The 15084-nt window shown below is 36.6% G+C and overlaps 1 protein-coding gene across 2 annotated transcripts in view; it reads left to right on the top strand.

Annotated features, from left to right (window-relative positions):
• The window catches only part of PECAM1 (platelet and endothelial cell adhesion molecule 1), a 526904-nt gene extending 512119 nt beyond the window's left edge, over positions 1 to 14785 (top strand). For both annotated transcript variants that reach the window (XM_053708076.1, XM_053708083.1), the window contains one exon: positions 14568 to 14785. In XM_053708076.1, the coding sequence (XP_053564051.1) occupies positions 14568 to 14600 (33 nt within the window). In that variant the 3' untranslated portion in view covers positions 14601 to 14785. The remainder of the gene's footprint in view (positions 1 to 14567) is intronic.
• The last annotated feature ends 299 nt before the right edge of the window (positions 14786 to 15084 follow it).

Here is a 15084-nt window from a genome sequence, read left to right as displayed (position 1 = left end):
CAGATTGTCACAATCATCCAGAGTAGATAGCACCTCCTTAAGTAATGCGTGGAGATGCTCTAATTTAAATTTAAATGTCACAACATCAGGTTCTGCCTGCTGAGAAATTCTTCCTATCAGAAATTTCCCCATCTGACAAACCCTCCCTCACTGCCACTTCAGATTGGTGTGAGGGTATGACAGAAAAATTATCATCAGCGCCCTCCTGCTCTACAGTGTTTAAAACAGAGCAATCGCGCTTTCTCTGAAATGCTGGCATTTTGGATAAAATATTAGCTATGGAGTTATCCATTACTGCCGTCAATCGCTGCATAGTAACAAGCATTGGCGCGCTAGAAGTACTAGGGGTCGCCTGCGCGGGCATAACTGGTATAGACACAGAAGGAGATGATGTAGAACTATGTCTACTTCCTTCATCTGAGGAATCATCCTGGGCAACTTTACAATTTGTGACAGTACTGTCCTTACTTTGTTTGGACGCTATGGCACAATTATCACACATATTTGAAGGGGGAACCACATTGGCTACCATACATACAGAACATGATCTATCTGAAGGTACAGACATGTTAAACAGGCTTAAACTGGTTAATAAAGCACAAAAACCGTTTTAAAACAAAACCGTTACTGTCTCTTTAAATGTTAAACAGGGCACACTTTATTACTGAATATGTGAAAAACTATGAAGGAATTATCCAATCTTTACCAAATTTTCACCACAGTGTTTTAATGCATTCAAAGTATTGCACCCCAATTTTCAAGCTGTTAACCCTTAAAATGTTGAAACCGGAGCCGTTTACAATTTTAACCCCCTTACAGTCCCAGCCACAGCCTTTGCTGCGACTTCACCAATCCCAGGTAGGGATGCCAGCTGTCCGGTATTTGACCGGACAGTCCGGTATTTTCAGTTGCTGCCCGGTAATACAAATACAAAAAAAACGGACAAGTCTCTCTAAGACAGTCACACTGTCTGTACTTTCAATTTTTTTTATTTTATTTGTGATGATCCGTTAAAAAGTTCCCTCCCAGAGTTCCACTACCCCTACCAGGCTGTGTCCCACTCCCAACCAGCAGCACCCAATCTAGCCTGTTAGTTGGCTGCTATTAGCTCAGCTAGAGCTGGACTCCTGGTGGGCACAACCGCGCAGCTTGCAGTGACTGAGAGTCTGTCGGACGGACGTCACGTGATCACGCCGTGCACGTGACATCACGTCATTGAGAAGACCGGGTTGTGCTGTTAGCTGGCTGCTGAGTGGCGCTTCTGAGTCTGCATGCCGTTCACTAAGTCAGCACACAGCAATCTGTCACTTCACTGTGTGTGACACTGACCAGGTAAGACCTGGTGAGTTGCGGACCCCTCAGCCAGCAGGGACCTACTGGGGAACAGAACTTTATTCTTTATTTTCATTTGCGCCTTTGCTCTGGTGACCTTGATGCAACAAATTCTATAAGTAATTATATATATATAATAAATATTTTATATATATATATAATAAATATTATATATATATATATATATATATATATATATATATTATATATATATATAAAATACATATTTTATATATTTATATATATATATATATATATATATATATATAATAATATTATATATATTATATATATATTATATATATATTATATATATATATATATTATATATATATATATATATATATTATATATATATATTATATATAATACATATTTTATATATATATATATTATATATATATATATATATATATATATATATATATACACACATATATAATATATATATATATATAATGTCACCTCAAACTCCACCGCCCAATTCCCCCCCCCCCCCCCGCAGTTGTTTTCTTGGGTGTTCGGTATTTTTGTGGCGGACACTTGGCAACCCTAATCCCAGGGGGATATATGATACCAAATAAAGCCTTCTAGGAACGTTTTTAGTGGATTCCAGACCCTCACACATGCAGCTGCATGTACTGTACTCAAAAGTAACTGCGCAGTAATGGCGCGAAAATGAGGCTCTGCCTACTACAGAGAAAGGCCCTTCCTGACTGGGAAGGTGTCTTAACAAGTGCCTGGTGCTAAAAAACGTTCCCCAATGTTATAAAAGTGTGAAATTCAACTTCAAACTGCATATAATACTTAAATAAAGCAATCGATTTAGCCCCTAAAAGTGTCTACCAGTTTATAGCCCATAATAAGCCCTTTATTCTGTTTGAGACTAAGAAAATGGCTTACCGATCCCCATGAGGGAAAAATGACAGCCTTCCAGCATTACACAGTCTTGTTAGAAAAATGGCTAGTCATACCTTGAGCAGAAAAGTCTGCAAACTGTTCCCCCCAACTGAAGTTCTCTCATCTCAACAGTCCTGTGTGGGAACAGCAATTGATTTTAGTTACTGCTGCTAAAATCATACTCCTCTTTCAAACAGAACTCTTCATCTCTTTCTGTTTCAGAGTAAATAGTACATACCAGCACTATTTTAAAATAACAAACTCTTGATAGAAGAATAAAAAACTACAACTAAACACCACAAACTCCTCACCATCCCCTAGGAGATGCTACTTGTTCAGAGCGGCAAGGAGAATGACTGGGGGTGCGGAGCCTGGGAGGGACTATATGGACAGCTCTTGCTGTGTGCTCTCCTTGCCTTTCCCTGTGGGGGAGGAGAATATCCCACAAGTAATGGATGACGCCGTGGACCGGACACACCAATGTTGGAGAAAGATATATATATATATATATATATATATATTTTAAAATAATAATAAATAAATAAATAAATAAATAAAATAAAAATACAATATATATATATATATATATATATATATATATATATATATATATATATACATACATAAAATGTTGTCATGTAGTGCATTTCCAATGCCGCTGTTATCTCCCTTTAAGTATTTATAAAGCATTTCATTTCAGTTTTAAGAAAATCTACTAATACCACTGCAGATGTTCAGATAGAAGCACCTTACCATCTTGCAATCTTACAAAATTGCGCAAAAAATAATAGATTAGTTTTGTTACTTACATAAATAATGCCTATACTTATACGAAAGTACCAGCTAATATTAAACTAGGCACCTCCAGTAAAATATGACATTCTGGTTAAACTCAAAGAGGTCAACATGACATCTCAACATTTAAAACAGTGAGTGTATAATTATGTATAATGTTGCATTCCTAAAATACCCCACATACATTACTTTCAAATATATAGGTAATGTTGTTAACTGATACAGGCAAAATGCAAGGTCTACATACTGGCAGAATCTAGATCATAGGGTTTAAGTCATTAAATGTCAGAGAGGGTAGCAACTCATTGCTATCCTTAAAGGGACATTTTACTCAAATTTTTTCTGCCCTTTTAATTTGTACCCAATGATCCACTTTACCTGCTGGAGTGTATTTAATTGTTTACAAGTATTTTCTTTACCCTTATATTGGCATTTGAAATAGTTGATTTAGCCTGTGGTATCCCCACCTATACTGAAAGTTTCTGGCCTTATAGATAAGTTGTGTAAACACAGCCAGCAGAAGAAAGTACACTCCTAGTGTGGTATAGAAGAAATAAAGTAATAAAATGTTAATTTTCCATTGTTCTCTCCAAGTATAGGTCTTTGGTTTACGGACAGATATGAGATAAAAAAAAGCATTTATATGAACACAATGTGATAAAGTAATGAGATCTGGTTATACAAGCTCAACCCATTTTATTAGGTTGTGGCTTCAAAACACAAAATCAGCTAATTAATTTACACAAATAAACTTTAAAAAGCAAATTCTCATACATTTTATACTCTTCAGTTGGTAAAAAAAGTAATTGGAAACACATTTAGGCAAAACAATTTAATTTAATTTACAGTATATTGTCCTTACAGTATATTGTCCCTTTAAGCATCAAGAGGTTTATAACTGGAACATGTAATCTGTTTTTATATATATATATATATATATATATATATATATATATATATATACACACACACACATACACTAGGTGATAAGCCTGCCCAGAGGGCAGTCTATGTTTAAAAAAATACAAATCCCCAAGCTAATTTTACTAAAAATAAAAAATGTAAAATTACATAGAAAAATAAACAAAGCTATCCAAAATAAAAAATGTAAACCTAAACTAATACCCCTATAAAAATAAAAAATCCCCCCAAAATAAAAACACTCCCTAATCTAATACTAAACTACCAATAGCCCTTAAAAAGGCATTTGGTAGGGCATTGCCCTAAATTAAACAGCTCTTTTACTTTAAAAAATTACCAATTACCCCCTAACAGTAAAACCCCCCACCGAACCAACCCCCCCAAAATAAAAAAAAACTAACACTAAAAAAACCTAAACTACCCATTGCCCCTAAAGGTGCATTTTTAGGGGCATTGTCCTTAAAAGGGCATTCAGCTCTTTTACTGCCATTTAAAGGGCAATCCGCTCTTTTACAGCCCATTAAATCCCTAATCTTAAAAATAAAATAAAATAAAGAATCCTAAAACTAAGCCCCAAATAGGTACTCAACGTTCCTGAAGTCCTATCTTCATCCTGACTGAAGGCGGTGCAGAGCGGTCTTCCCCGATGCATGGATCCAGAGCAGCGGTCTTCAGCGACGGCGATCCTCAGCAGCGAGGAGGCTCCTCTACATCCGATTTACGGCATACACTAAAAATTGAATGAAAGGTATCATAATCAATTTGGGGTACCTTGCATTCCTATTGGCTGAAATTTTGAAATCAGCCAATAGGATTAGAGCTACTGAAATCCTATAGGCTGTTCAAATCAGTCAATAAGATTTCAGTAACTCTCATCCATTTGGCTGATTTAAAAATTTCAGCCAATAGGAATGCAAGGCACCCCAATAAATATGGGGTACCTTGTATTCAATCTTCAGTGTGCGACGGACAATTGCATGAAGAGGAGCCTCCCCACCGCTGAGGACCGCCGCCACTGAAGACCACCGCTGAGGACCGCCGCTAAAGACCGCCGCTGAGGATCCATGTATCGGAAAAGCCAGATCCGCACCTCTGTGCCGCCTTCATGCTGGCGGTTCGTTATTTTTTTATTTCTTGCGGGCGGTTACGTGTTTTTTAGTTATTTATTGTGGGCGGTTGCAGTTTTTTTTTGTTTGTTTTTTAAGGCTTGGTTTGCCTACGCTGCATCCAAGTGGATTCTGAAAATGGCAGGGTGGTAAAAGAATCACCTCCCTGCCATTTTCGGAATCCGGCGGGATGCAGCAAAGCGTGCAGCCAACATTCCTTTAAGGATGCGTGCGCAACTGGCGAAGGACGTGTTACAAACGAGATTATAGTACATATATATATATATATATATATATATATAAATATATATATTTGAATTCGATTTTTATTTTGATTTAAATCATATTTTTTTTATTTAAATTGGATTTTTTTATTAAAATGTTTGTTTGTTTTTAGGAAAAATCTATGTAAAGGGCCATGATACCCAAATGTTGAAACACTTGAAAATGATGCAGCATAGCTGTAAAAAGCTGACTAGAAAATATCACCTGAACATCTCAATGTAAAAAAGAAAGAAATTTTACCTCAAAATGTCCTAAGTATTCATACCCCATTGTAAAGGACTTTAAGCAGCAAATCAGTATGTCTGTCCTGGGACAAGCAAGGGAGTGGGCCTCATGCACACTATTGTTATTTCCCTAATTATTTTAAGGATATTTACTATCAGAGCCAGCGCTGGGCACATCTGCTCCAGGGAAGACGTGATGCTAGGAGTCGTCACAAGTAAGGGAGCTTAGAAAAAACGTTTGCATGCACAAAGGGATCAGCTGCACAATAATGGAGTACTCCTATATAATTCATATGTAAGACGCTTATATTTGCATGCAATATTTCTGTTACCTTTTAAGTATTAGAAATATTGCATGTAAATAAAACGTCTCACATGTGAATTATATAGGAGTACTCCATTATTGTGCAGCAGATCCCTTCGCATGCGAACGTTTATTATAAGCTCCCTTACTTGTAAAAGTATTATTAAATTTACAACACTTATTGAGATATATATATAAATATATATATAAATAAATAAATATAAATAAGTTTAATAAATTTAATTATGCTTTCACAAATCAACATGATTTTTTTACATTATTGTAAATATGGCAGCCTCCACGAGCAACACGTGTGTATATAAATAGAGGATGCCATGTTTACAAGCGTCTGAGCACGTTGGAAACACTGGGACTTATGTCATCAGAGCACTGAGGGAAAACCAAAGCGTCTCACTGGCAAGTATTCACAGAACGCTCCAAGCGAGTGCCAGTTCGTTTGGAGCGCTTGCCGAACGCGGCCTATGAAATATTATAAGAGTTACGTGAAATCTCATGAGATCACAGTAAAAGAATTCATGACCTCAGCACTGCTGATGCTGATTGGCTGCAGTTCATTTCTTAATTATTTTTTACCTGCAGCTGACGTATAACTTGTACACAGCACTTACGCTGATGAGCTGAGGAAATTGTAAGGTAAAATATCTTCCTTTGTTAAATAGAGATTCTCAGGTGATATTTTCCTGTCAGCTTTTTACAGTTATACTGCATCACTTAAGTATTATGTCCCTTTAAGATACATTAAAAAAAAAAAAAAAATGTTATTCAACCTAAAATAAGAATTAGTTTTAATGATGTAGCATGGGGCTGTATATTTACGTTTGCAATAATTACATTTCCTTTTTTTTGCAAATTAATTTTATTAATCTATTCACATTGTCATGCTCTCCTAGAGGTATCTGTAAAAGATTATGGGCCAGATTATAAGTGGAGCGCAAAATATCGCTTCCGCGTAAGCGATATTTGCGTTCCACTTAGTAATACCAGCGCACGCAAATGTGCACTGGTATTACAAGTTAGGTGCAATGCGAACGTGACCTTGCACACTTCCATATGCGCCAATTGGTGCCTCATTCTCATGCTGTCAGACACAGTATGAGAACTAGCGCAGCGAAGGGGGTAAGCAGCAATGGGCAGCAGATTGTAAATATAAATGTATGCGTTAATATGTGTATAAAAACATATTAACACATAACTATATATGTATATAAGAATATACATTTACAGGGAACACACAGTTCCCATAGACTGCTATGTAACATCCCGCACCTACCAACGTTAAGCCCTCATGACTGCTTTACAGTTTTTTTTTTATTTAAAAAAATGCTACTTTCTTTCATGTAATTGGCAAGAGTCCATGAGCTAGTGATGTATGGGATATACAATCCTACCAGGAGGTGCAAAGTTTCCCAAACCTCAAAATGCCTACAAATTATTTAAGACCTCATTCCTTTTGCCTCTGGTCTTTTTTTCTATGTCAGAGGCCTATTCTGTTTGCATTTATTTCCATTCCTGAAACTGTCATATAAGGAAATTGACAATTTTGCTTTATATGTTGTTTTTTCTTTTACATACTGCAAGTTGTCTCAATTTGATCCTGTCTCAGAATTTACTACTGGAATCCTGCTGCCTGATATCGGTTCTACCAAAACTAAGTGCATTTGTTGTAAACTTGTGGTAACTGTTCCTCCAGCTGGGGTTTGTAATAGTTGTCATGATAAACTTTTACATGCAGAGAATGTTTCCATTAGTAGTAGTTCATTACATGTTGCTGGTCCATCAACGTCTAATGCTCAGGATATTCCTGTAAATTTAAGAGAATTTATTTCTGATTCCATTCAGAAGGCTTTGTCTGTCATTCCGCCTTCTAATAAACGTAAAAGGTCTTTTAAAACTTCTCATAGAGTTGATGAATTTTCTAATGACCGACAACATACTGATTTATCTATCTCTGATGAGGATCTGTCTGATTCAGAGGATCCTGCCTCAGATATTGACACTGACAAATCCTCTTATTTATTTAAAATGGAGTATATTCGTTCTTTATTAAAAAAAGTGTTGATTGCATTAGATGTGGAGGAGACTAGTCCTCTTGATACTAAAACTAGTAAACGTTTAAATTCGGTTTATAAACCTCATGTAGTTAATCCAGAGGTTTTTCCAGTTCCTGATGCTATTTCAGATATGATTTCTAAGGAATGGAATAGACTGGGTACTTCTTTTACTCCTTCTTCAAGGTTTAAAAAATTGTATCCTTTGCCTACTGATAGATTGGAGTTTTGGGAAAAGATCCCCAAAGTTGATGGGGCCATCTCTAATCTTGCTAAACGTACTACTATTCCTACAGAAGATAGTACTTCCTTTAAAGTTCCTTTAGATAGGAAACTTGAATCCTATCTAAGGGAAGCTTATTCATGTTCAGGCCATCTTCTTAGGCCTGCTATTTATTTGGCTGATGTTGCAGCTGTCTCAACTTTTTGGTTGGAAACTTTAGCTCAAAAAGTATCAGATCATAATGTGTATAGCATTGTTAAATTAATTCAACATGCTAATAATTTCATTTGTGATGCCATTTTTGATATCATCAGAATTGATGTTAGATATATGTCTTTAGCTATTTTAGCTAGAAGAGCTTTATGGCTTAAATCTTGGAATTCTGATATGACTTTTAAATCGACATTGCTATCTCTTTCTTTCCAAGGTAATAAATTATTTGGTTCTCAGTTGGATTCTATCATTTCAACTGTCACTGGGGGGAAGGGAGCTTTTTTGCCTCAGGATAAAAAATCTAAAGGTAAATTTAAAGCTTCTAACCATTTTCGTTCCTTTCGACAAAATAAGGAACAGAAACCTAGTCCTTCCCCTAAGGAATCTGTCTCCAATTGGAAGCCTTCCTCAATCTGGAATAAATCCAAGCCATTTCAGAGATCTAAACCAGCCCCCAAGTCTGCATGAAGGTGCGGCCCTCATTCCAGCTGAGCTGGTAGGGGGCAGATTAAAAATTTTCAAGGACGTTTGGATAAATTCAGTACAAAATCATTGGATTCAGAACATTGTCTCTCAGGGGTACAGAATAAATTTCAGAGTAAGACCGCCTGTGAGAAGTTTCTTTCTCTCACGCATTCCAGTGAACCCAGAGAAAGCACAGGCTTTCCTGAAGTGTGTTTCAGACCTGGAGTTATCTGGGGTAATCGTGCCAGTTCCTTTTCAGGAACAGGGTCTGGGGTTTTATTAAAATCTGTTCATTGTCCTAAAGAAAGAAAATTCATTCAGACCAGTTCTGGATCTAAAAGTCTTAAATCGTTATGTAAGAGTACCAACATTCAAAATGGTGACTATAAGGACTATTCTGCCATTTGTTCAGCAAGGGCATTATATGTCCACAATAGACTTACAGGATGCATATCTTCATATTCCGATTCATCCAGATCACTATCAGTTCCTGAGATTCTCTTTTCTAGACAAGCATTACCAATTTGTTGCTCTTCCTTTTGGCCTAGCGACAGCTCCAAGGATCTTTTCAAAGGTTCTTGGTGCCCTACTCTCTGTAATCAGAGAGTCTGGTATTGCAGTGTTTCCTTATTTGGACGATATCTTGGTACTTGCTCAGTCTTTACGTTCTACAGGATCTCACACAAATCAACTAGTGTTGTTTCTTCAAAGACATGGTTGGATGATCAATTTACTAAAAAGTTCTTTGATTCCTCAGACAAGGGTAACCTTTTTAGGTTTCCAAATAGATTCAGTATCCATGACTTTGTCTCTAACAGACAAGAGACGTCTGAAATTGGTTGCAGCCTGTTGGAACCTTCAGTCTCAGTCATTCCCTTCAGTAGCTATGTGCATGGAGGTTTTAGGTCTCATGACTGCAGCATCGGACGCTTTGTATGCTGAACCAATGGTGCAGGGATTATACAAGGATATCACAATTAATATCCTTAAATCCCAATGTTCGACTATCTCTGACTTGGTGGTTAGATCACCATCGTATAGTTCAAGGGGCCTCTTTTGTTTGTCCAACCTGGACTGTGATCACAAATGATGCAAGTCTTTTAGGTTGGGGAGCTGTCTGGGGATCTCTGACAGCACAAGGGGTTTGGAAATCTCAAGAGGCGAGATTACCAATCAATATTCTGGAACTCTGTACGATTCTCAGAGCTCTTCAGTTTTGGCCTCTATTGAAGAGAGAGCCATTTATTTGTTTTCAGACAGATAATGTCACAACTGTGGCGTATGTCAATCATCAGGGTGGGACTCACAGTCCTCAGGCTATGAAAGAAGTATCCCGGATACTAGTTTGGGCAGAATCCAGCTCCTGTCTAATTTCTGCGGTCCATATCCCAGGTATAGACAATTGGGATCGGATTATCTCAGTCGTCAAACTTTACATCCGGGAGAGTGGTCTCTTCACCCAGATGTGTTTTTTCAAATTGTTCAGATGTGGGGGCTTCCAGAAATAGATCTGATGGCATCTCATCTAAACAAGAAACTTCCCAGGTACCTGTCCAGGTCCAGGGATCCTCAGGCGGAATCAGTGGATGCATTGAAACTTCCCTGGAGTTATCAACCTGCCTATATTTTTCCGCCTCTAGTTCTTCTTCCAAGAGTGATTTCCAAGATCATCATGGAGCAATCGTTTGTGCTGCTGGTGGCTCCAGCATGGGCTCACAGGTTTTGGTATGCGGATCTTGTCCGGATGTCCAGTTGCCAACCATGGCCACTTCCACTAAGGTCAGACCTTCTATCTCAAGGTCCATTTTTCCATCAGGATCTCAAATCATTAAATTTGAAGGTATGGAAATTGAACGCTTAGTGCTTAGTCATAGAGGTTTCTCTGACTCAGTGATTAGTACTATGTTGCAGGCTCGTAAATCTGTTTCTAGAAAGATTTATTATCAAGTTTGGAAGACTTACATTTCATGGTGTTCTTCTCATAAATTCTCTTGGCATTCTTTTAGAATTCCTAGAATTTTACAGTTTCTTCAGGATGGTTTGGATAAGGGTTTGTCTGCAAGTTCCTTGAAAGGACAAATCTCTGCTCTTTCTGTTTTATTCTATAGAAAAATTGCTAAACTCCCTGATATTCATTGGTTTGTACAGGCTTTGGTTCGTATCAAGCCTGTCATTAAATCAATCTCTCCTCCTTGGAGTCTTAATTTGGTTTTGAAGGCTTTACAGGCTCCTCCGTTTGAGCCTATGCATTCTTTGGACATTAAATTGCTTTCTTGGAAAGTGTTGTTTCTTTTGGACATCTCTTCTGCTAGAAGAGTTTCTGAATTATCTGCTCTTTCTTGTGAGTCTCCTTTTCTGATTTTTCATCAGGATAAGGCAGTCTTGCGGACTTCATTTAAATTCTTACCTAAAGTTGTGAATTCCAACAACATTAGTAGGGAAATTGTTGTCCCTTCTTTGTGTCCCCATCCTAAGAATTCTTTGGAAAGATCTTTACATTCTTTGAATGTGGTGAGAGCCTTGAAGTATTATGTTGAAGCTACTAAAGTTTTCTGGAAGACTTCTAGTCTATTTGTTATCTTTTCTGATTCTAGGAAAAGTCAGAAGGCTTCTGCCATTTCTTTGGCATCTTGGTTAAAGCTTTGGATTCATCACGCTTATTTGGAGTCGGGTAAATCCCCGCCTCAGAGGATTACAGCTTATTCTACTAGGTCAGTTTCCACTTCCTGGGCTTTTAAGAATGAAGCTTCAGTTGATCAGATTTGCAAAGCAGCAACTTGGTCTTCTTTGCATACATTTACTAAATTCTACCATTTTGATATTTTTTCTTCTTCAGAAGCAATTTTTGGTAGAAAAGTTCTTCAGGCAGCTGTTTCAGTTTGATTCTTCTCCTTATAATTTCAGTTTTTTTCTTTTCCATTATAAGATTAAAATTTATGATTTGGGTTGTGGATTAATTTTTTCAGCGGAAATTGGCTGTCTTTATTCTTTATCCCTCCCTCTCTAGTGACCTTTGCGTGGAGTTCCACATCTTGGGTATTGCTATCCCATACGTCACTAGCTCATGGAGTCTTGCCAATTACATGAAATAAAACATAATTTATGTAAGAATTTACCTGATAAATTCATTTCTTTCATAATGGCAAGAGTCCATGAGGCCCACCCTTTTTATGGTGGTTATGATTTTTTTGTATAAAGCACAATTATTCCAATTCCTTTGTTTATGCTTTTTGCTCTTTTCTTTATCACCCCACTTCTTGGCTATTCGTTAAACTGAATTGTGGGTGTGGTGAGGGGTGTATTTGCAGGCATTTTGAGGTTTGAGAAACTTTGCCCCTCCTGGTAGGACTGCATATCCCATACGTCACTAGCTCATGGACTCTTGCCAATATGAAAGAAATGAATTTATCAGGTAAATTCTTACATAAATTATGTTTTTTTGGTTATTTATTGCATGCCCGTAAATAAGCGAATTCACCTGTTTACGGACGCGTAATAAATTAGCACTCCACTTGTAATCTAGCCCTAATTTGGCCATTTTTTCTATCTAAAAGATTTTATCACAGCTTCTTGGTTTTGCAGTACTCAAAACTGTGAATTTGATATAACATAACATCCCTCTACTTGACCGCAAAAATATTATAAAATAAACATACAGAGTTGAGAAAAAGACCTTCATACCATTGTTCCTCTGCAAATCTATATAAACAGAATCAACCTACTACATCTTAAAGGGACATTAAACACTAAGGGCTAGATTACAAGTGAGGCGCTATCTTAAAGTTTGCTGGTAACGAGGCAAATTTGTCCCTTTGACAGTCAAAAAGTTAAATAACTAGCCATTACAAGTGTCTGGTTAATGCTACCGTTAGCTCAATTTTACTTTACTCTAGCAATCCTTAACCAGAGATCAGACTTTTGGTTAATGAAAAAAAGTTGCCCCAGGCCTGTAGAGTAATATAAAATAAAAATCTGACCAGCTTTATAACTGCTTTGTGCAGTTTTAAAAAAATAAAAATAAAGGGTTATTTTGCTTCCCAACGCTGCGCGATTTGCCCCCTGCACTGCGCTATATGGTTTGCCATGTCTGACGGCATGAGAACGAGGCTCCCATTGGAGCCTATGGAAGTGCACTGACTTGTAATTACTGAGTGGAGCACAAATATTGCGCTCTGGTAAGTCTGAGAATAACACTTAGATGTATTTTTTAAAGTTTCACTAGCTGTTTAAATATTGACAAAATAAGTTCAAAGTTTTAGTGTCTATAACACAATGGGAGCTGCCATGTTGTAACATTCTCTGCTGTGGCCAATTAGGGACACTAGAGTTGGAATATAACACTGTTCTGCAATTCCATTTCTCACAGGAACTGAAAAGCTCACAATTTCAGAATGGAATTACAGGAAAAGGGGATAAAATAAATAATGAAGGCATATTGCAGAGGTTTTTTTTTCATATACAATTGATCTTTTTCTATTACCATCTCAACTTGTTTCATGTGCCTTTAAGTGCTAAGCTTCAAGAAGGTCAATAAATAGAAAATTGTTTGGAGTAGAGTAGATCTGCACAAGGAGATACGTGTGAGAAGGGAGGGGCAAGCAGTAATGTGAAACCTATGTTATTGTTTTAGTTAAATAATAACTATTTAAATTGTTATTAAAGTGAAAGTAAAGTTTTTCTAAGTGCAATGCATCTTATAACATATAATCTGACCAACATCCTAGTCGCTAACTTTGTTTTTTGAATAACACCATTGCTTTCAAGTAAATCTTATATTTATTCATACCCTATTTTCTCCGCTTCCTCCTCCCCCTTGCATTCTTCCTGCTTTGTCTCTCTAAATGATTTATGCGCTCCTCCTGAGTGCGCGTTCTCGATGTTTGGAACTATGCGCATGCGCAATTCTGCCATCTACACTCCGATACAGTATATCAAAGTATGTAAATATTTTTTAAGAGTGTGTATATATATATCAATTGCATTTTATTATATCTAAACTTACTTTGAAAAAGGGATTGCAGAAAGAAGAATGTTTTGGTCCGATGCCGATCGATTGTTCAAAGTGCGCATGCGGGAGTTGTGAACGCGCAGATCCAGAGTACTAGAGATTAATCTCTAACGCATGCGCAATACAGGAAGTGGGAGTCATCAATTCCTATGTAGACGCCAGTGGGGGACCCAATCCGTTAGATACGGATGAGAACGTCACTACTAACCGAAAAAAAATTTGTATGCGGGTGGAGGAAGGAGGTTATTAGACGGGATAATAAATAACTAAATTACTGCATTAAAAAAGGTATTTAAAAAAAAACGATGAATGAAACTATACTTTATTTTTGATGTTATTTGCATTGGTAGCGAACTGTCAGTTTAACTTTACTTACACTTTAATGTAATAATTCTTTTTCTCTTTCCAATAAAGTACAGTAGAAAAGTTGGCCAAATATGAATGAAAGTTTTCTGATATAATTGTAAAACTAATCTGAAAAGTTATTCTAAAAATTAAACCTTAATCTGGTTGTAAATATTAACATTATAAGAACGAGCAAGAATGCGTTTTTATGTGGGAAACCATGATTTAAATCTAGTCTTACTGATTAGTAATTTAAATTGTGATTTAAATCAAAACCGCAAAAAATCTGCCTTTGTATTCTTAAAACTGATCAAAAGATGGTTTTCCTATTTTTGTTTTATACTAATTTAAACTTGGTTCTTTCCTGTCTCTTACAGAGAATAAACGACTCTCCTCCTGATGCGACCTAGTGGCTCATTTAATAAAGATCTGATATCAAAGAGAGAAGCAGATGTCAACTGTTTTGCACTTATTTATAAAAGAAAACTACAGACTTTTCCAGTGTAAATCAGTACCTCAAATAACTATGCAAAGTGTTAGTAATTTTTTTTATCAAGAATTGGAAAAATAATTATTAAAGGGACATTGTAAACAAGCATTTTCTGTCGTGCACATTAAAGAGCAGCAATTATGTACATTAAAATTATTTTTGTATGAGTAAAGGGTAAAGTAAACGCTATTTAAGCTGACATTGAAACAACTGTATCAATTGCTCATTGGCCAAAAAGGACCACTCCTCTAGTTAAATTGACTGGAAGGGACGCACCTTCAGAATCCAGACAAAAATTTTTTTATTAAAGGGATACTAAACACACTTTTTTTTTTTTTTCATGAGTCAGATAGAGCATGCAATTTTAAGCATAATTCTAATTTACTCCTTTTATCAATGTTTCT

This window comes from Bombina bombina, chromosome 1, assembly GCF_027579735.1.
Source record: "Bombina bombina isolate aBomBom1 chromosome 1, aBomBom1.pri, whole genome shotgun sequence".
NCBI lineage: Eukaryota > Metazoa > Chordata > Amphibia > Anura > Bombinatoridae > Bombina > Bombina bombina.
This window is presented reverse-complemented; position numbering and strand designations above follow the sequence as displayed.